Source organism: Lynx rufus, unplaced genomic scaffold (assembly GCF_022079265.1).
Source record: "Lynx rufus isolate CCGP_SWC_20201006 ecotype Redwood Valley unplaced genomic scaffold, mLynRuf1.p SCAF_13, whole genome shotgun sequence".
Classification (NCBI taxonomy): domain Eukaryota; kingdom Metazoa; phylum Chordata; class Mammalia; order Carnivora; family Felidae; genus Lynx; species Lynx rufus.
The window spans coordinates 16642022-16665551 of NW_025814827.1; the positions used below are offsets into that span (position 1 = coordinate 16642022).

General features: G+C 41.4%; 1 protein-coding gene across 2 annotated transcripts in view; it reads right to left on the bottom strand.

The window, feature by feature from the left end:
• Window positions 1-1726: 1726 nt before the first annotated feature.
• Window positions 1727-23530, bottom strand: part of FAM81A (family with sequence similarity 81 member A) — a 58647-nt gene continuing 36843 nt past the window's right edge. For both annotated transcript variants that reach the window (XM_047075038.1, XM_047075039.1), the window contains exons 4-8: window positions 19570-19699; window positions 17961-18067; window positions 10806-10941; window positions 9027-9222; window positions 1727-5450 (exon numbers count right to left, since the gene is read on the bottom strand). In XM_047075038.1, the coding sequence (XP_046930994.1) occupies window positions 5326-5450; window positions 9027-9222; window positions 10806-10941; window positions 17961-18067; window positions 19570-19699 (694 nt within the window). In that variant the 3' untranslated portion in view covers window positions 1727-5325. The remainder of the gene's footprint in view (window positions 5451-9026; window positions 9223-10805; window positions 10942-17960; window positions 18068-19569; window positions 19700-23530) is intronic.

The following is a 23530-nucleotide window of genomic DNA, read 5'->3' on the forward strand; positions in this document are numbered from 1 at the left end:
TAGACCAGGGCTGTCTGATAGAACTTTCTGCAATAACAGAAATGTTCTACGTTTGCATGGGACAATACCACAACCACTCACCACAGGTGGCTATTGAGCATTTGAAATGTGGCCAGCGCAACCAAGGAACTAAATTGTTAAATGTATTTAATTCTGATTAATGTATATTTAAATTTAAATGGGCTAAGGACTAGTGCATTACAGCACAGTTCTATATCAGCGAGTCTCAAATTTAACTTGCATTAGAATCATTAGCAGGACTTGTTAAAACAGGTTGCTGAGCCCATCTCAGAGTTCCTGATTCAGGAGGTCTGGGATGGAGCTGAGAGCTTACATTTCTAACAGTTCCCAGGTGAGGCTAATGCTTCTGGTCTGGGGATACTTTGAGGACAACCAAGCTAGACAGTATTCTCATTCCAAACAATTGTTCGATATTGAACAAATCACCTTATATGGAGGTATGGGCTTTCTTGAAGCAAAATGGCAGCCTAGACTTAGAAGACAGGTATGGAATGAAATCCCTGCTCCTCCATCAATTAGCTCCATGTCCTTTGTTTCATTTTCAACTTCTATATACAGTTGACCCTTGAACAATGTAGGGGATTAGGGACATTGACAACCCTCCCCCACCTCCTCTACACAGTCAGAAGTCTGCGTATAACTTTTGACTCCCCCAAAACTTAACTACGAATAGCCTACTGTTGACAGAAGCCTTACCGATAACATAGTCAAGTAACACATATTTTGCAAGTTATATGTATTATATACTGCATTCTTACAACAAAGTGTGCTAGAAAAAAAATTTTATTAAGAAAACCATAAAGAAGAGAAAATACATTTACAGTACTGTACTGTATTAAAAAATCCACATGTAAGTGGATTGCGTAGTTCAAATCTGTGTTGATCAAGAGTCAACTGCAATATTAGTCAATATTTAACCTCTCTCTCTGCTCCATCCACAAAATGGAAATAATAGTACACACCAAGTAGGGTAATTACAAAGATTAAATGGGATAAAGTATATATGCCATTCAGTATAAGTTTTTAAAGATCATGTCTTGCTCAGAAAGTGTATGAGATTATATATGTAAACATGTAATTTGTAGCACAAGCAATGAGCAGTTCCACAAAATAGCTCTGTCAAGATTACACAGTGCCAGTGCATCAGTGATCTATGGCTGCATATAACAAATTAACCCAAAACGTAGCAACTTAAAACAACAAAAATTTATCATCTCGCGGCATCTGTGGGTCAGACGTGTGGACATGGCTTAGCTGGGTAACCTCTGGTTTAACATCTCTCATGAGGTTGCATTAAAGCTGCCAGGGCTGCAGTCTCACCTGAAGGCTCAACTGGAGGGCTTAGGAATCCACCTCCTATTTTTTGTTGTGATAAGATATGTGTACATTTTAGTAATTTAACCATTTTTAAATGTACAGTTCTGTGTCATTGAGTACATTCACATTGTTTGCAACCATCACCACCATCCATCTGAGAAGTTTTTCATTTTCTCCAACTCAAACTCTGGACCCATTTGGTACTGGCTCCCCATTCCCCAACCCACCCCTGAGCCCCTGGCAGCTATCAGGCTACTCTGTTTCTATGAATTGGACTCTTCTATGTACCTCATCCAAGTGGAAATCTACAAAGTTTGTCCTTTTGTGACTTGCTTATTTCACTCAACAAAACCTCCTCAAGATTCATCCATGCTGTTAATGTGTCAGAATTTCTTGTTATGGCTGCATAGTATTCCATTGTAGGTATATACCACATTTGCTTATTCATTCATCAATGTACACTTGAGGTGTTGTCACCTTCTGGGTCTTACCCCACCTTCCCAGCCCTCTCAACACTGGCCCCTCAGTGGATGTGGCTCCTCCCAGGCTGAGTCCTGGAGAAGTCACGCCTGCCCCAAGGATGAGACTAACTAGCCTGTGGTTCTGCCCAGTGCTTCCCCAGATTCAGGGACTGACCCAGTCTGGTCCTGTCTACTTATCTCTGCATCCAAGCTGCTCTTCTGTGTTTCAGGCGGGATATCACTTATCTCTGGAGGTTAGAGTCACTTCCCATAAATGATCCCAGCAGGTAATGGGATGCTCTCAACCAACACATGGACCCTCCATTTACCTGCTATGTCCCACCACCACCATCTCCCCGCCCATATCCCATATTTCACCACTTAATACCCAATTTTGCATTAACTACTTCAGCATTTCAAAAATTATAAGTGAGCCACTTCTTTTATATAATTATAATCTCCACTCTGCAGATGAGAAAACTGAGATTCAGAAAGGTGAAGAGAACTGCCCAAGGTCACACAGCGAGAAGAGGGCAGTGACAGAACCCCATATAGTTATCATTGAGTTTCCAGGATGTCATGAGTGGTTTGTGGGGTTCTTTTTCCAGGCTGAATAGCTGAAAGCCACCTAACATAACTCATCTCCCAATGCACAGAACCACAGTCCACTGCCTAGGACGGCCCAAGCACAGGGGACGAAGTGTCTGGGACCCTACCGTCCTATGGCACCAAATGGCCCCGCCTCCGTTGCTTCCACTGATAAACCAGAGGAAGCTAGTGGACCCAAGTGAAGCTAGTAAGGTGCCTCTCTCGGGTGCTTGGAACTAGGGCATTAAAGAGCAAAGGGCCTCGGATGGTGGAGCTGTAAGGTCATGTAGAGATGGGGCTGTTGTCGGTGGGCTGGCAAGTCAGCTATGTGGGAAGCAAGGCTGTATCTTTAGAGGTGGGACAGTGGTGTACTTGTTAGGTGCCCAGAGAGTGGAAGGAGGCTGCCTGGTTTGAATCGAGGATCCCACTTACCAGCTGCGGGACTTGGGGCAAGTTGCCCAACCTTTAGGTGACCCATTTTTCTCATCTGTAAAATGGGGAAGTGAGTAGTCCTTAACTCATCACCATAATGAACTGAGTGAACACACACCAAGTTCACGGCACAGGCACACATGCACAGTAGGAACTGCCAGCTGGCATTATTCCAGCCTTGAAGACCCACAGACGGAGCAGCTCCCCGTGACTTTCCAGTTCCCAGTAGGTTGCCTCACTCTAAAAAAACTTTTAAGTTTAAAAATCATACACCACATTTATTTGGAAATTTTATTCTTTTTATTGCAAATTTCTGGTAAAGGAAAGAACACGGAAGCTGATCCTCATTTAAACTTTGGTCATAAGAGCACGCTGTAGCTCAGTGGCTTACAACCTCAGCGGCCTTTGAATCACCAGGGGGCCTTTGACACCTTACTGATGTCTGCCTCCCTCCTCCCAGAGGTTCTGGCTTAATTGGTCTAGGGGGGCAGCCCAGGCATCAATAGCTTTTTGAACTCCGCGGGTGATTCCAACATGTGGCCAGGGTGGGGGACCCTGCTGGAGCTCATGGCCTGAGCTTGGCAGCATCAGGAGCACCCAAGCAATTCCAGCGGACATCCAACCGTCGCCTGCTCACGTCACCCCACAACCCGAGTCCAGCTGGCCCCCCGTCCCTCTTCCCAAGTGTCACATGTGCTGACTCTTCCTCCTCAGAGACCGCAGAGGAGAGAGACACCGGAGGACGCGTGATTCTCTGTGCTGTGGCTTGTGCGTAAACAGGGGAAACTGTACTAAATGTGGTTATTCTATCACAGAAAGAAATTCACTTTCTGGTTGCAAATGAGCACTAACCTTTTTTTTTTTTTCATTGTCAAGTGGAAATAGTCTTCCTATAGAGAGAGATGCAAAGATTTGTGACAAAATAAGGAAATACGTGTTGGATGACACATTCCTTAGATGATTCCTCAGGTCTAATTAAAAAAAACATTTTTTTGTCAAGCCAAAGAAGGTAAAATACTGTGTAGTGTAGCAGCATATTTTATATGGGTAAACAGTAATAGCCAGTTATATAATTCATTTATGAGTTATCCTAAAAATAGAAAATGCTTTAATTTTCCTGAGTCCTTGGCAAACAACAAAACACAATTTTTTTTTTTTTAAATTTTCAAGAATGGTCTTCCTTTTCCTGGGCACCCTCACAGTTTAGGACAGTGTGTGTCTCACCATCAGGTTTTACATCCACGGGTCAACAACTTCACTGGCACCAATTTTCAATGACTAGTCAAATATGGAGATTGAAAATAAAACATCCATCCTCTACAAAGCTGCTCAAAATGAAAGGTTCTTGACAGTGTTATAAATGCAATATCAATTTGATTCTCTGTCCATACAAAAGTATGAATTTCTATTCCATTAATAATACTGAATGACTAATGTCTTAACAGTGATAAAATTTTCAGAACATTTAAAAATTACAAAGGATCCCATTTTTACATCATAATTCTGATGTATTATCATGCCTTCTATTTTGTCTGTAAAACTTTTATAGGATACAGTGCATTGACGTGGTAAAACCAAGGCACAAGAATACAGTTACAATAAGTGTATATAAACCTTAGCACTTTGTGCCAATTTTGGAAACATTTAGAGAGGAGATCATAAAGCCTGAAAAATTCTCACATCCTATTATGATTAACAAACGATTAATTGTGCAATAAACAGACTATCAACCACCATTCCATTATTAAATATATGGCTATCACTATACAGGCTGTGGATAGTTGAAAAAAGTTTTCAATATTAAAACCTGGCTTAATTAGGTGGTCACTGTAGATATTGTGCCTTGCATTATCTAGATAATTGTCTTAAGTTTCCATTTTAATCTGCAATGTATATGGCAGTTATCAATTTTTAAGCTTTTTTCATCACGTAAATGATGAAGGGGGTTTCCAAATGTTAAATCCCTTGTCTCTACAAAAGACAGAAGATTTACAAGAAGATAACCTTATAAGAAATGCACAGATAACAATCATAGAATCCAAATATGGACTAAAAGGTTGAATTCTAATCTACCAGGACATTCTCTTAATTTAGGGTAAGGAGAAACACATTCCTGTGATAATTCATTAGTTTCTTAATTTTAAAAAAATCACCATGACATTTTTCAAAATAGTAAAGTCTTGGCTAGAGCGTCAAGCATTGAAGGAAAGTTAAGTCTTTTCATTCATAAAATGAAGGGGATAAAAGCCTTTCAAAATCCAGGGGTGGGGAGGATATTCCATTGAATTTAGAGAAGTGGAATAAAGTGGTAAAAGTTGTATTTCATACTTTTAAAAAAAGTGTTTTTGAGACTCAAGGTAAACGCTTAGACCCATGAAAACACATTTCTTGGCACATGCACGCCATGAGTAGAACAATCCCGAATGCAGTGACAGCCTGGCTACACAGGTATCTAGCTCTAGCCCCACGAGCAGAACCACGTTTGAGGTCTTTGTCCCAGCCCCCTTCACATGGGACCTTCTGGCTTCTGCATCTGTTGGATTTGCTTCTGCAGCTGGTCCTTGTCCAACTTCATCTTGGCTTCAAGAACTTGCCTGAGGGATCCTATACTTTCATAGATGGCTGTAAACCCTTTAAGAAGAGGTAAATTTCACAAGAGTTAATATTAAAAAACAATGTGTGTCAAGTTCTACAGCATATAGTAATAGTTGATTTGGGCAAAAGCTATTAACAGATGCTAAAACTAATGAAGTAAAAGTTTGATAGGAAACAAGACAGTTACATAGCTTGGGAGTATCTCCCTACAGGTTACTTTTTTTTTTTATTTTTATTTTTTAAATTTTTTTTTAACGTTTATTTATTTTTGGGACAGAGAGAGACAGAGCATGAACGGGGGAGGGGCAGAGAGAGAGGGAGACACAGAATCGGAAACAGGCTCCAGGCTCTGAGCCATCAGCCGAGAGCCCGACGCGGGGCTCGAACTCACGGACCGCGAGATCGTAACCTGAGCTGAAGTCAGACGCTTAACCGACTGAGCCACCCAGGCGCCCCCTTACAGGTTACTTTTTAATTACAAAGGGGGAAAGGAACTATTACAGTGGAGAAACCTGGCAGACACTGCTATAACCAAGGGATCAAAGCTAATGTCACCAATGCCGGGAGAAACCAACACCAGGTACCCCTGATAAGGTTCCCTGAGAAGCGAAGGACACACCGCTTCTGTGGCATCGTCTGTCCAAAATGCACAACCTGAGGGGCACCTCGGTGGCTCAGATGGTTAACTATCCAACTCCCGATTTCAGCTCAGGTCATGATCTAATGGTTCATGGGGTTGAGCTTGGGATTCTCTCCCTCTCTCTCTGCCTTTTTCCCACTTGCGTGCATGTGCACATGCACTCTCTCTCTCAAAATAAAAAAATAAACATTTTTTAAAATGCACATACATACATAAATAAATAAATAATAAAATGCACAACCTGAATCTAATTAAGAGGAAGCAAACAGACTCAAACTGACATTCCACAAAATACTGGCCTGTATTCTTTAATGATGTCAACATCACTGAGAAAGTGATCCACTACAAGACAGTAAATACAGAAAAATGATAACTAACTATGCTGTATGATTCTGGAATAGAACTTAGACCAGGGAAGGTCTTCTATAAAGGAAACAATGGTTAAAGTTGAAAACTGAATATTGAAAAAATCCACAACATATTACACTATATTATAGTTATTTAAGAGAATGTCCTTGTTCTTAGGATATATAGAATGAAATAATACAGGAGCAAAAAGGCATCATGACTTCTGCAACTTACTCCCAAATTATTTAGGGAAAAAAATTATATTTACACACACACACACACACACACACACACACACACACACACACACTCATATCACACAATAAGATTAAGCAAATTTCCAAAATGTTAACAACTGGTTATACAGAGTTTTTGGGCTGCTCTTACTGTTTTTCTAAATTTGAAATAATTTAAAAAGAAAAAGCAAAAAGAAAAAAGAAAAAAATTCTCCCTCAAAAACACATTTCATATTATTCTATATTTATGTGGGTTTTTAAGATAAATGTTGAACAGCTCCTGTTTTCATTAGTAAATTTAGAATTTTCTCAAAAAATGTTCTCTATATTACAATTAATGTCATGTAAGGAATAAATATTACTTATTTTAAAAATGTTCTTATTAGAAAGATACAACATATGAAAGAGTAGGTTACAAATCAGCATGAAAAAGCACATATATATATCACATATGTATAGAAAGATTTATATAAAGATGACAGCTGAGTGAGAGAAGTTATGAGTATTTAAAAAAATATTTTGCACTTTCTTATTTTCCATTAAGAAACATATTGTTTTTATTTTTTATTTTTTTTTTCAACGTTTTTTTTTTTTTTTTAAATTTTTGGGACAGAGAGAGACAGAGCATGAACAGGGGAGGAGCAGAGAGAGAGGGAGACACAGAATCGGAAACAGGCTCCAGGCTCCGAGCCATCAGCCCAGAGCCTGACGCAGGGCTCGAACTCACAGACTGCGAGATCGTGACCTGGCTGAAGTCGGACGCTTAACCGAATGCGCCACCCAGGCGCCCCTACATACTGTTTTTAGAATAAGAAAAAGTAAATATTTTTATTTTTAAAAAGCTCATATGCCTTTCTTAGTAGTAGTTACTAAATCTTAACAACCTCAGTGGCATGTTGAATATACAATAACAAACCCACCCAGAGAATGATGCAAAGGTAAACACTGATGAGGGGCGCCTGGGTGGCTCAGTTGGTTAAGCATCTGACTCTTGGTTTCGGCTCAGGTCATGATCTCACAGTTCGTGAGTTTGAGCCCCATGTCGGGCTCTGCGCTGACAGCACAGAGCCTGCTTGAGAGTCTCCCTCTTTCCCTCTCTCTTTGCCCCTCCTGCACTCATGCTTTCTCTCACTCTTAAAATAAATAAATAAACATAAAAAATCACTGATGAAATATTCAAATACCATATTCTAATAGCCCCAAAGACAAAGAAAGAAAATTCATTTTTATCTTCACAAGTTCTTGAATTCATAAATTTATTTGTGATTTCTACTTAAAAAAATAATAAAACTTCTGGTGGTAACAACAAAAACTATTCTTGGGATAACTAACTACTTTTATTCCCATGTGGCCAAAGTAGAACGATTCTGCAGGGGAAAATTATGGAATCATGGAATTGGAGGCAGCTGGGAGATAATGTAGTCCCCCTCGTCACATTGTAAGACTGTCTTCTTTTTCCCAATCACACCCGACCAGCTTCCACTTGAATACTTTCAACAGCAAAGAACTCTCAGGCTCACAAGCCACCAGTGTCTTTTTAAAAAGAACCCATTACCTGAGGATATTTCTGCCCTGTGTTAAGTTAAAATCTGTCTTCAGGTAACTTCCAATTCACTTACTGGTTCCAGGTCTGTATTCCTGAATTCACAGAGTAACTAAGTCTAGCCCCTCTTTTATATGCAATAATACTTCAGACGTGGAATATAGCTTTAACAGTTTCTTCCGAACAAGTGTGAATTAATGGGCCCTGTTGACTTGTGAACCGAAGAAAATCATTCACTGCTGTGGTAGCATACTGCCAGCTGTAATAAAAGAAGCCTTCAAAAGTCCCGCAAAGATATGTGTTTATTTCTGAGACACACCGACAGTGGCTATAAACAGAAAACAGCCCTCAGATGGCATTAAAGAAAACGCACACAAGGGACGCCTGGGTGGCTCAGTCGGTTAAGCGTCTGACTTCAGGTCAGGTCATGATCTCACAGTCCGTGAGTTTGAGCTGCGCGTCAGGCTCCGTGCTGACAGCTCGGAGCCTGGGGCCTGCTTCAGATTCTGTGTCTCCCTCTCTCTCTGCCCCTCCCCTGCTCACATTCTGTCTCTCTGTGTCTCTCAAAAATGAATAAATGTTAAAAAAAAAAAAAAAGAAAGAAAGAAAAGAAAATGCACATTTGCAAGCTGAGCAATTTTGGTTGGTTTGCCTGTCCATCACGGTGGCTTTCCATGTACTTGGAAGTGACACAACATTTTAGTTCACTACAACACAGCTACTCAGAAAATCACCTAAGGATATTTTACCGTTATTACCATCAGCCAGGGTCACAGTAGTTGCATTAACTGGTTTTCAGATCATAGTGAAAATAAACCATGAGAGCTGTTTTCTTTTTGGCCTACCAGCGTCAACTTCTGCCTTCATTTCCTTCATGTCCTCATTCATCTGTAACTCCAGCTTGCTGATGCGCCCATGAACCTTCTCCTCTTCCTGTTTTGTTCTCTGCACCTCCATATTCTTCTTCTGACTCTCTTCTATTTTGTCAAGTCTGGCTGACATCTGGCTCAGCTTCTTCTCCATGTCCCTTTCACTGGCTCCCTGAGATCCGTGATAAGAATTGCACCTGATTACTCCAAAAGGAAAGTCTGTACTGCACTCGCATCAGTCCTAGTATCATTTAACAACAATCTGCAGGGAACAGAATCGCAAAGGTGGCTTGTTGCTCACTCAAACATCCATTCTCCCCTGTTTCCTTAACAGACCCCCAATTTTTAGCACGGTGTAAGCTCACCCAGAATTAAGGCTACATTTTATATAGTCCCCTGAGTTTAGTGCGGCCATAAGATTAAGTTCTGGCCAACAAGATGTATGTGGCAGCTTCTAGGAAAAGCTAAAAGGCAGCTGAGACATAGCCTCATCCCTTCCTTTTTCCTTCTGTTCCTGCAATTCAGACGTAATAGGTTGAGCACTAGCCATCATCTTGAACTATGAGAACAAGGGTCACTCTCTAGAATTGGCAGAGGTAAGCCAGAAGAATCCTAGGCTGCTGAGGACTGATAAGCTACCACATCAGCGCTGCACTCCCTACACCCAGACATCTTTTATGTGAAAGACAAATAAGATGCCATCTATCAAAGCCACCGTTATCCTGAGGTTTGCTATTAGTTATTAACCAATCCATGTGTAAAACTAAACAGTGATCCAAAGACACAGAAGCCTACAAATGTAGTAGTATGAAATTAAGCAAATCAATCAGTAGATCTGATAATATATGGGAGAACACTTAAAGAAGTATTTGACATATTAACTATTGTCTTTCCTTTTCTTTCCAGCGTGCTTGGTTTTTGTGGGAACCTGAATCTGCAGGTGAGCCTTGGAGGCCAAGACTGCAAACACTGAGCTTTCAGTCGGCTATTGCATGACCTAGCTCTCTTGATGTTATACAGTGTGCTCTGCAATCCAGCAGATCAACACTGAGAGCCAGCAGAGTCAGAGATGCAGACTGCACCGGACGCTTCTGCTCCATCAAAGTCCAATAGGAGGAAGCAGTGCAAGAGAAGAGAAGGGAGAGGAAGAGGGTCAGGCTAAGCGACCAAAACACAAAAAGATTTGCCTGCCAAATACCAGTTTCAGAGCCTACTGACTTTGAAGACTCTACATGCAAGGCTTTCTTGATGGTTTTATGGGGCAGTTCTGCAAACCTTAGTTCTATGGGAGAATGGGCTAAAAAGAGAAGGAAAATGGAGAAGAAAACAGTAGATTTTGTTGACGTGTTGCACCGTGAGTGTGCATACTGTGGTTGTAGTGTGATGGCGGGGCCTAGTGGGAGAAACCTGGCCAACGTCGTGTTTTCCAGAAGAAGAAATTAAACCAAATAGGATGAAGTTCGTAGCTGTTAGTTTTATTTAGAAATGCAGGTGGACAATTTGGTTCACTAAGGCCTTGACTTAAATTCATCTTAGCTGAAAGTACTAAAATTTTCTATTTAGCCTTTATTAACCAAAACAAGTCCAAGTGCTCTCTTTATAACGAGTACAAAGAAAGGATCCTAAGGCAAGAAACAACCGAACAACTTAATGTGGTGCTACATAAGTCAATACTAAGTTGCAAGGGATTATTCATAAACATTGCAGGCCCCCACTGAATAACTTCACTATATTGTGCTAAACACCAATACCTACACTGTTTTCCTTAACAACCAAGGAAAGCTGATCGATTTTCTGTAAAAGTTCTTTTTCTATCCGTTCTTGTTCCTGTTGCAACCAATTCCGTGCAGATAAAATCTCATTACTGAGCTCCTCAATCGTACCTTTAAATCTAAAATAAGAAAGTTAGTAAGTTAGATGTAAAAAAAATTTTTGAATTACATCATATAACCTCAGTCTCTGGCTATCAAATTTCTCACAAATATGTCAGCATTCACCTCGGCTCCCTCGGAATTGCAAGCTTACCTTCCCTTAGAATTGTCCTTAGCACTAAATTGGGGATGGGGTGCCAGGAAGGATGACACAACAGATAAGCCACCTGCTAACACTTCCTACTGGTGTAGAGCTGATGGTGTGGGTGTTGAGGTGTCACACAGTGACACACAGCCATGCCCGGTGCTCATCTTTGCCTTCAGAAGGCCCCCAGTGCTCCTGGCTCAGAAGACACAGTATCTTGGCACCCTTCCAGTCTCCTGTCTTTTCCTGGGCTCTTCCTCCCTCTCCCTGTTATCTCCCAGGACTGGAGCCTGGCGCCCCTTCTCTCAAATGTTCTCCAAATTGCTCTTGCCGGATACAGATATTTCCTAAAAGAAAACTGAAAGAAAAAAACCCTAACCTCCATTCCTCCAGTCCTTGTCCTTTCCAAATACATTAAAATTACACTCCACACTTGCTATCTCCTCATTACTTTTGTATTCGTTTTATTATGAAATAGAATAAAAGCAGAAGAGAACATATGACTTAAATAATAGTAATAATAAAATGGACACTGTGGTAGAAGACCCTAAATTATCTGCTACATGTTTTCCTCTTCTTTCCTATTAAGAAATCCTCAAAGAGGCGCACCTGGGTGGCTCAACCAGTTGAGCATTTGGCTCTTGATTTCAGCTCAGGTCATGATCCCGGAGTCGTGGTATCAAGCCCCATGTCATGCTCCGTGCTGAGCATGGAGCCTGCTTGAGATTCATTCTCTCTCTGTCTCTCTCTCTCTCTCTCTCTCTGTCTCTCTATCTCTCTCTCTCTCTCTCTCTCTCTCTCTCTCTCTCTCTCTCCCTGTCCCCCCCACCCCCACTGTCCCTCTCCCCTGCTCACTCTCTCTCTCAAATAAAATAAAATAAAATAATAAAAAATTATTTAAAAAGAAAGAAAGAAATCCTCAAATGTGAACTGGGTACATGGCTGCCTGGCCAGAGACTACATTTCCCAGCCTCTCTCGCAGCCAGGTATGGCCATATGACCAGGTCGGGCAATGGATCACAACTGCCCGGGTCTTGCCACTATTGAAAAAGCTTCCTGGGCAGGAAACGCAAGCCAGCAGCCCCTCCCAGCTGTGGAGCTCAGCCTACAGCCCTGCCTGACCAGGAAGACTGACCACAGAGGCTGCAGCTTAATGCATTCACTTATTCTAGCAGTATTCTGATGTAGTCTTTAGAGTTTCTTCATATAAGATCATACCATCTGCAAAGAGGAATAGATTTACTTCTTTTTTTCTAATTTGGAGTGCTTTTATTCCTTTCTCTTGCCTAAGTGCCCTGGCCAGGACCTCCAACACTGTGTTGAATAGAAGTGGGGAGAGGAAACACCCCCACCTTGTTCCTGATTTTAGAGGAGAAACTTTCAGCTTTTTACTTCTGAGTAGATGTTAGCTGTGGGTTTGTCATATATGACCTTTATTATGTTGAGATACATTCATTTTATACCCAATTTGTTGAGTCTGTATCAAGAAAAAGGTATCAAATTTTGTCAAATGCTTTCTTCCATACTGAGATAATCATATGATTTTTTTATCCTTCATTCTGTTAATGTGGTGTATCACATTTATTAATTTACATATATTGAACCATCCTTGCATCCCAGGGATAAATCCCATTCCCTCATGGTGTATGATCCTTTAAACTTGCTGTTGCATTTGGTTTGCTACCATTTTGTTAAGAATTTTTACATCTATGTTTATCAGGGATGTTGGCCTGTCTTTGGTATCTGGGTGATGCTGGATTCATAAAATGATTTTGGAAGTGTTCCCTCCTCTTTAATCTTTGGAGGGGTTTGAGAATGGGGTTTGGGGTGGGGGTTATTGAGTTTGTTGGCATTTAATGGTTTATAATAATCTCTTATGATTCTTTGTATTTCTGTGGTACCAGTTATAATGACTCCTATTTCATTTATAATTTTACTTATTTGAGTGTTCTTTCTTTTTTTTTCTTGGTTAGTCTACCTAAAGTTTTGTCAATGTGGTTTATCTTTCAAAAAATCCCCAACAATTAGTTTCATTAATTTTTCCCATTGTTTTTCTTTCTTTTTATTAAACATTTTTAAAAGTTTATTTATTTTGAGAGAGACAGCACGCACAAACTAGGGAGGGGCAGAGAGAGGGAGACAGAATCCCAAGCAGGTTCTGCACCATCAGTGCAGAGCCCAATGCAGGGCTTGAACTCACAAACTGTGAGATCATGACCTGAGCCGAAATCAAGAGACAGACACTTAACCGACTGTGCCACCCAGATGCCCCTTCCGTTGTTTTTCTATTGTTTTCTAGATTCTATTTATTTTTGGTCCAATCTTTATTATTTCCTTCCTTCTGCTGTCTTTATGCTTTGTTTGTTCTTCTTTTTCTAAAAGAAAGAACATATCTTTCAAGATATCTCATATATTTCAAAAGTATCTTATATTCCTTGAGATACAAAGTTAGGTTGTTTATTCAAGATCTTTCTGTTTTCTTAATGTAGGCATTTAGTATTGTAAACTTTCCTCATAAAACTGCTTTGGCTGCATTCCATAAGTTTTGATACTTTGTGTTTCCATTTTCATTTATTTAAAGATTTTCTAAATTTCCCTTTCAATCTTCGTTGGCCCATCTGTTGTTCAGGAATGTGTGGTTTAATTTCCATATATTTGTGAATTTTCCAATTTTCCTCCTATTATTGATTTCTAATTTCATGCTATTGTGGTCAGAAAAGGTACTTGATATGATTTTGATCTTCTTTAATTTATTAAGACTTGTTTTGTAACCTAACATATGATCTATCCTGGAGAACACTCTGTTTGCACTTAAGAGAAATTTGTATTCTGCTACTGTTAGATGGAAAGTTCTGTACATGTCTGTTAGGTTTCTAGTTGGGCAGGGCTTCTGCCTATGCTCTGAGGTCAGGGGATGGGAGGAACAGCTGCCTGGGCTCCCCAGTCAGATGGGCCTACAAGCTGGGCTCTGCATTCAAGCAGGGCCGCTGGCTGGGCGCCCTGGCCAAGTGGGGCTGCTGGGCTAGACTGCACGATCAAACAGAGCCACTAACTGCACTGGGCAATTACCTCTGGTCGGCTGAGGTCTCAGACTGTGTTCGCTGGCTGGGCAGTTCGCTGCTGTTTGGACTCCATGATTAAGGGCTGCAGGCTGGGCTCCACAATTGCACCCAATCAAGTGGGACCCCCAAGCTATGCTTCCCAGCCAAGTGTTACTACTGGCTAGCCTCCAAGTTCAGCTGGCTTCATCATCAGACAGGGCCTCAGGCTTGCTCCAGGACTGGGCAGGCTGCTGGTTGTACCACACTGTTGAGTGAGCTTCCTGGCCAGGCTTCCTGGTCAGGTGGTGCCAGCTGCTATACCTCACAGTTGGGTGAAGCTGGTGGCTGGGTTTTGAGATCAGGCAGAATCATTGTCTGGGCTTCTGTTTGGGGGAGGGGTTACTGGCTGGGTTCTCTGCTTGGGCAAGGCTACAGGCAGTGCTCAACAAATAAGTGGGAGCAGTCTGGGCTCCACTTGCTAAGCAAGGCTGTAAGCTGGGCTCCACAGCCAGGTAATGTAGCGGGGCTCCAAGGTCACCTGGGGTCACTATGCAGGCTCCCCAGTCAGGTAGGGCTACAGGTTACAGCTTTTATTTTTGATTATTATATTTCCTAGAAGTTCTATTTCGTTGTTTTCAATTCTGACTGATCACTTTTAATTATCTCTCATTCCTTAGTCATACTTTCAAAATGTGTGTGTGCGTGCGTGTGTGTGTGTGTGTATACTCACACATACATATACATCACATACAAATGTATGTACGTACATGTATGCTTATTTTATCCAATAATTCCTATATATGCAGTATTTGGACATCAAATTCCTCTTTTCTCTGTTTCTCCTGACTCTATCACATGTGTGACTTTTTTGTTTGTATTGTTTTACGATTTTTGATTATACATTCATGCTCCTTAGAACTTGATCTGTTCTGGGAAGATCTGGGAAGCCTTCAGGACTGGGTATTTACATCTGTTTCTTCCAGCTTCTTAAGCCACCACCAAAACAGGATCATTCTAAGATTAAACTGTCCACTGTGGTTTTCTTCAAGCTACTTGGGTAATGTGAATTCTAGCTCTAAATTTATATGAAGGCTGTATTGTGGGGGCACATGGCTGGTTCAGTTGGTAGATCTCAGGGTCATGGGTTCAAGCTCCATGTTAGGTATAGAGCTTACTGAAAATAAATAAGTAAAATAAATAAAGGCTATATTGTGGTCCTGAATTTTCAAGGAATATCTTCTATCCCTCTACCCAGAGCCAAGATTTAGACAGGTGAGTTTCCTTAGGCTCTCTTTGTGGAAAGGGCATTTTCCCTAGTTCACCCAACCAGGGTTTTCCCTTTGGGTAATCAATCTGACCTTCTGCCCCAGGCTTTGTCCCCTCTCCCCTGTGAAGAGCGTTTGTGTCTAGACTTCTAGACTTTAAACTGTAGGAAGGAAAATAAAGATGTTCGTGTCTGCTGACTAGTAATATCTCCTAACGAAGTAATTTACATAGGAAAAAATACCAACATGTTTATTTTTTCCTCTGTGATGGAAGGAAGAGGACTGAAGAGATTTTTCTGTACTTGGCAAGCGTGTAGGATCTATGAGAAGTGGTGACATAACTCAACGATTATATAATACAGACAATTAGAGAAAAAAGAAACATGCTTGTCATAAGAGAATTCCTGTTAACTCAGCAACAACCTTGACACAACATTAAATATGGTGATGATAAGATATAAGAACCAGGAGAATGATTAATTTAAAATCTCCACAAGTCTCTAACAAAGTTCCACACTAAAATCATTGTTAAACAATATATTAAGTCAAATACACACACACACACACACACACACACACACACACACACACACACACAGGCTTAGGCAGGAAAATGCCAAGCTCATGAAGATTCATGATGGGAGAAGATGTATGGTTTTGTGACTGAGTAGAAGGGCAGATGATGAGTTTCACTGTGGGCAAGTACAGTTCAAAGTGTTACTATAACAAAATGGGAAAGTATAACACATCATAGGGTGCTGACTGGATAGTTTACAATCACCCTAGTGCACACCTCTCCTACCTACACTACTGCAGCAATGCCCCCACCTGATGATGTCCCCATCTCTGCTTTGCCCCCCACTTTTTAAAAATTTTTTAATCTTTACTTATTTTTGAGATAGAGAGAGACACAGTGTGAGTAGGGGAGGGGCAGAGAGAGAGTCTCTGGAGACACAGAATCTGAAACAGGCTCTAGGCTCTGAGCTGTCCACACAGAGCCCGACACAGGGCTTAAACTCACTGAGTGCTAGATCATGATCTGAGCTGAAGTCGGATGCTTAACCAACTGAGCCACCCAGGCACCCCATGCTTTGGCCCCTTTTGATTCACTTTCTTTTTTTTCCTTTCTTTTTTTAATGTTTTTAGTTATTTTTGGGGGGGGAGGGAACACATGAGCAAGGGACGGGCAGAGAGACAGAGGGACAGAGGATCAGAAGCCGGCTCTGTGCTGACAGCAAAAAGCCCAATGTGAGGCTTGAACTCCTGAAACTCACGATTGTGACCTGAGCCAACGTCCGACACTCAACCAACTGAGCTACCGTGGTGCCCCACCGTTTTCTGATTGCCACCAAGGCCATTTAAAAATAACTATAAATCTTATTATATCACCCCATCTGCCTCAAGCCCTTCAGTGGCTGTCCTTACTGCACTAAAGCCAGAGACAACAACCCCGCGTATGGTCTACAAGGCCCTGCTGCCGGCTTGCCTCCTCCCCAGGCCTTACTTCCCCTCCATCTCTCTTCCAGCCACCCTCGCCATCTTGCAGCTTCTTGTATGCCACACTCCTCCATCCCATACGTTCTTACCTCACTCTTCACCTAGTGAATCCCATTTCTTCTTCAGCTCTTACTTCAAACATCACCTTCTCAGGAAGGAGGCCCCACAACCAGGCCTCATAGCACCATTCATTGTATTAGCTTCCTGTGGCTGTGGTGACAAATTGCCACAGACTTGATGGCTTAAACCAACATGTTTATTCTTTCATAGTTCTGGAGGTCAGAGGTCTAAAATCAGTTTCACTGCACTAAAATTGAAGTGTGAGCAGAAGTGGTTCCTTCCAGAAGCTCTCAGAGGAGAATCATTGCTTTGCCTCTTTCAGCTTCTAGTGGCCACCTGTATTTCATGGTCTGTGGCCCCTTCCTCATCCTTAGAGTGCATCTCTGAGTCTCCAGTCTCTTTTTCCATTATCACGTGACCTTCTCTCATGACTCTGACCCTCCTGTCTCCCTCTTACAGACACTCTAGGGATTACATGGGGTCTACGAGGTAATCCAAGGTAACCTACCCATCTTAAAATCCTTAATCACATCTGCAAAGTCCCTTTTTGCCATATAAGGTAACATATTCACAGGGCTTGGGCCATGGTGATCTTTGGGGGACCATCATTCAGCCTACCACAACCATGCACCTTTTCTTCAAAGCAATTGCAACCATTAGTAATAATAAGGCATACACTCACTCAAGTCACTATTTGATTAATGCTCATCAACTCCTTAGACCATAAACTCCACAAGGATAGGAACAGAGTCTGTTTTTCTTTATTTCTGGATCCTTAGCAACTAGGCCAGTGTTCACTATATATCTACTGGATGAATAGATAATTATCCAACCACTAAAAACCATAAGAAGGAATGTAAAGTGGCAACATGCTACAAGGAAACTTTTCCTCTTAACTTCCATTATTGTTTTCAGTTTGTTTTATGTGATAAATAAAAATGAAAAGGAAAAAAACCGTACTAGTGAATAGGGTTATCAAGAACGCGAACCAAAAAAAAAAAAAAAAAAACGTTTATAAGCTGACTACTTACTTCGTATCCAAAAGCTGCAGCTGGTGGTTACTGTCTCTGTGGGACATCTTCAGTTTGGTGCTTTGCTCTGATATCGACAAGTCCACTCTGTTCAAAAGCTGAGAAATCTGGGAAAGAAATCTTGCTTGTAATATCACATATGATATTTAGAGGTAGTTTCAGATAACATCTGGTAAGCTATATTCTAGTCGATGACATTAAGATTCAATATAATTTAATATATTCTTTTAGCAGTTCACCTCATCTTTCCACTTCCATTTTCTATCATACACACTCATCAGAAATCAAGACCAGGAGTGATGCCAAAATCCATGATGCTCTGAGTACTTAACTTTATAGTTCTCTGATGAGCAAGCCTAGTTTCTGCCCAGGACCACTACTTCCACCTGCTGGCACAAAATACAGTTATGTTTACTTTGGGATTTCTACTATTAATGTGGCTGCTAGACATAGAGAATGGAATTCTTATCACTTGCAAAATCCTTTGAGGTCCCAGATTTACCTCCATATCAAGTCAAGTCACCAGAAAATATAATTTGTAAATTCCATCCCTCCTACTCCTGGTTCATACCACCCACCCCTTTCCCTGGTCTTTCTACTAAGAGTTAATAGAAACTCGTCCTATATGAAATGTCTTTAGTTTCTTCAGGAATTACGGTGTTCGATATTCCTCACTCACAGATTCATGGGACAAGTATTTATTAGATCCAGAACAAAAAAAAGTATGTCTCCTTCTATAGATTTCTATATGCATCCGACTTGGCTCGGCCACCAAGAAGCTTAGTATCTGCTGAGCATTTATTTTCTGTTGTGGTAATTCTGTCCTTACTCATTCTCCGAAAAAAAACTATTGGAATTTTGTTTTATTGTGGGGTTTTTTTGGTGGCTTTAGAATATCTGTGTCCTTCACATAAGCAGATTTAGATCTTTATTGAATGTATTTTGAACACAAGTATTTTTACTCCAGCAAAGTGACCAGGTGCCCCTTTTTACTGGAATGGTCCCTCTTTGCATGAAGAATAGCAAGTAGGGCAGATACTGTGGGGCAAATCCTAGAAGACAGGCCCCTTGATGGCAAAGGGAAGCTTTTAAGTGGCCAAAAAGCAAATGGTGAAATGCCAAAAGTTATGCTTTATAAAACTGATCTGTGTTTCAAGGTGGAGTACTCTAAAATTCACCGGCCAGCCTACCTCTACCTTTGTCTGAATCCTTTCCCACCAAAGACTATGTGATGAGGTAGCACTCAACATGAGTCCCAGGATAGTAACTATTTCCTGAACCAAAAATGGGGACATGGCATATAAAAGAATGCCTGATCATTCACCTATGCACGAAGTAGTTTTGGAGCCATAATTTAGAATTTCTGGAATATATTAATTGTTTTAGGAATGAGGGAAAAGAACCTTTAAAATTAGGACTCTACCAAAAAAATTGGCGCTTTGGTTGCCATACCCGTGAAGGGCCACTGCACTGAAACAGGGGGAAAGAAGAAGTGAGGAAAAGATATGCATGTGCTAGGTGTCCCGGCTGGTTTCTCATCACCATGTTATTCTTACTTAGCTAAGAACAAATGACCTCCTTTTAAAAGGCTACCTGAAGTAGGCCATACCTGCCCCTCTGCGTCTTTGATTTTTGTTTCCAAGATAAGTTTGGCAGCTTGCTGTTCTTTGTTCAGGTGCTGGAGCCCCTCATAAGTCGTTTTGTGCTCTGCAGAGAGTCTGGCTATGCTGGCGTCACACCTGTCCAGGCAAACGACAAAGCTAACTCTGAGTGAAGTTTAAAAACAAGCACTGAAGCTCCTTGACATACTCAAACACACAACCCCACTCAAAGAAACTGTACTTTGACTCATTCTCTTACACAGAGGTTCAAATGAATATAGAGAGCTGCCCTCGTTATGGGTTTTAAGTTAAACCACAGGGATGCTGCTTAATAAGAGTAGGGATGTCACCATCAAAGGAGCAAAGGCTTTACAATGCTCATGAGTATAAAACTGTACATGCAGTAAGAGCCCAATTACAGAAGGCCTATACAGTGTGCCGGACGGGGTCTGTCACTCTTCAGTGCCACCTCCACGCCTCTAAGTTCTCTGGGCCTTCTTTGGATCGTGAAGGCAATTCCTTCTACATTTGAAAGTACTACTCCTAACCTTTTACCAAATCGCCTCAAGACGGTCAGCTTTGAGTGGGGTCCAGAGCTCGAGAAGGCTGTGCAGCGGGTCTGAGCTGCAGTGTAGGCTGCTCAGTCCCTTGGGCCTCACAGCTTGGCAGTGCCAATGGTGCTCAAAGTATCTGTGGCAGAGAAGCTGTGTGCGAAGCCTCTGTCGAGCCCTAGTAGGAAATTCACAGAATAGCTCCCTAGAAATACGAAACTAAGTCAGCCCCGTTCCAACCCAATCATCCCGCTCTGAAAAGTAGCCATTGGCTTGCTGCTGGGCCCCGGTAGCAAATGCGTTCCTGAGCACGGGACATTAAGTGACCAAGCAATCTGGCCAGTCCATCCTGAGCACCAAGCCATAAAGGGAGGCATATGAGCAGTGCTCCATCTTCAAGGGGAAGAAAAGCATAGACATCACGCTTAAATAGGTCCCAAAGGCGTAAGTACACTGCATGAGCCCACACTCCTGTGGCATATACTCTTGCTTCTGCCAACTTTCCTTTAACTCACACATACAGCCTCTTGAGGAGCTCCTGATGACCAGGTGGACCAGCAGAGGAAAAGCCAGACCTGGTTAAGAAAGGTGTCAATATGCCGACACCTTCCAGAAGTAGACTACTGACACTTAAAAGCCTACTAGGGAGTGGATCTCAAGGGTGTTAAGGAAGGGAAACCCCCACAGTTGGCAGAAGTTCAAACAATGTATCTGCCTAGAATAAAAAATAGCCAGATGTTCATGATTAACGGCGAGAGACATAGAAGAAAGATATTGGAGGATTGGTGACAACAGGAAAAGAGCCATATATTTGGATTGCTCAGAACTGACACAGCATTTTTGGGGTGCCTGAGTGGCTCAGTTGGTTGGGCGTCTGACTTCAGCTGAGGTCACGATCTCATGGTTTGTGAGTTTGAGCCCCATGTCGGGCTCTGTGCTGACAGCTCAGAGGCTAGAACCTGCTTCAGATTCTCTGTCTGCCTCTCTCTCTGCCCCTCCCCTGCTCACGCTCTGTCTCTCTCTCTCTCTCTCTCTCAAAAATAAAGAGACATTTAAAAAAAATTAAAAAACGAAACAAAACTGACAGAGCATTTGTGCTCCTTGTGAATGTTCTCTGTATCAAGGGAGCAGAGGCCCAAAAATTGTACTTCCCAAACAACCTTGGCAGCTGGTTGTAAATAACCGTAAATTACTTATACAGAGAGGTGGAAAAGAAGCCCTTATGTTCCCCTGGCAGGGATGGGCAGACATGGGATAAACTGCACACGTGAGGTTTACAGCCACTTCTAGGCACACTCTTGCAAATCACTCACTCCCATGTTATAGGCAGCTGATGTTTTCAATGGCTCCTTTCTGTGATTCTTGCACATCCCACTATCCTGAAAGCCAACAGCAGTTTCTTTCACTTTGCTTGCTTAAATCTGCCAAAGGCTATGCAAGCTCTAACCTCCTGGATTAAATACCTTCCTGCTAAAATACTTAGAGTGGTTTCTGTCTTCTTGACCGAACCTTGATGCATACAGTCATATATCCATATAAAATTTTACAAGGAAGCATGCAAAATATTAACCAGCTATCTTTGGATCATGTGTGATTTTTATTTTACTTTTCATTCTTTTCTAAATTGTATAACTTCCCCACAATATGTATAATTTTTCTGATCAGAAAAATAATTACACAAGGAAAATATTTTCATCAACGGCCATGTACAAAGAATGGGTTCCAATTTTATGGAATATGCACTATCCTACCATCTTTCTCTGGGGTCCCCATGAAGCAGAAATGAGGCTGGACTACAAGGAATCCAGAGCTAGAGAAATGTGGGTTAGAGTCACTGTCATGAAAGTTAGGTCAGGTTCAAGGCAATAGGTAGCAGAAGCAGAGAGGCGACAGTGGGAACCCCACTCCATAATTTACTCTTTCAGTCAATAAGTATTTGTAGAATGGCCACTATGTGTCACATACTGATTATACAAAATGAAGACATAGCGGGAACTTTTTTCTTCAGTACACATACCATACAATCCAGAAATTTAAAAACAGATTCTTATGCCACCACTATAAAAATCCTACTCAGCTTACATGTATATTTTCTTCTGTTATTGGTGGAAAATTTATCTGACATTTTGTTCTTGTTCATTATCCCTCAAATCAGACAAATCAGCTCAGAAGATTGGGAACTTGCTGAACAAGTCATTATAAATACACAGACTGAAGACGGAGCCAGTGACAGGTCCCAGTTTCAGTAAATCAGCGGTCTGCAATCTTCCTAAAAGCACCGGGAATGAATTCTTTAAGATGTAGATCTGCATTTAGGCCTCAACGAGCTTTATAAATTGTTCCCTAAGTGACTCAGACACGGAAAAGAATCTCATTGACTAAGTCATACAAAATATTTGCAACAAGCTTAAAAAAACAAAATATTGGTCTAGAGTGTATAAGCCATGAATAAAGATTAAAGAGCATGCCAGTGCTTTGTAGGCTTTCTAATAAGCAATAAGATTTAACTGATTTACTAATCATTTTGCACTAAAATGTTGCAAATTAAAACTACTACCTGGTCTGTCGGTTAAACATGGTGGACTGAACACATGCCCTTATTTTGGCTCCCTCCTGAAAACCTATCAAGATGACTCCAGATGAATTTTAAAAAGGTATAAATCCACAAGGACAAAAAATAATGGGAGGGAAAAAAAAGTATGGGGGAAAGTAGAAAGCAGACAGATGGTGCAGGAGATGCAGCAAAGCGTATATTTTGCTACGGCCGGTGCTGGGAGCTTGAAGGGCTCTATATCTGAAAACCAGCAGAAGCGAGAAGAAGCTTTAGTTCCCACGCGGCAAGACGGGCAAGAACCGGCTCCACTCAGGAAGCACACAGGAGCACACTTGTGACAGAACACAGGAACCAGGGTAACTGAAACCAGAGGTCTGAGTGGGGCCCTACCAGCTATGGAAAGCTCAAAAAACAAACAAACCAAAAAAAAAACAAACGAAAACCTGGATGAGGGGCACCTGGGTGGCTCAGCAGGTTAAGCAGTTGACTTCAGCTCTGGTCATGATCTCACAGTTCATGAGTTCGAGCCCTGTCTCATGTTCTCTGCTGTCAGCGCAGAGCCTGCTTTGGATCCTCTGTTCCCCTCTCTCTGCCCCTCCCCACCCTCTTTCTCAAAAATAAATAAAAAATTTTAAAAATGTGGACCAAATGAGTTCTTAAATAAATATGTTTAAGGTACTGAAAAAAATCGAAGACAGATTAATATCTATAACGAGAACTCTGAATTATTAAACAAAAACAGGCAGAGGGGAAAGAAGAACAAGTGGGTGAGAGAAAAATGGAAAATCCTGGAAGTAAACTACACAGTGTCTTCACAGACCTGACAAATTCTAGACTGGACCTGACTGAAGATGGTCAGTTAGT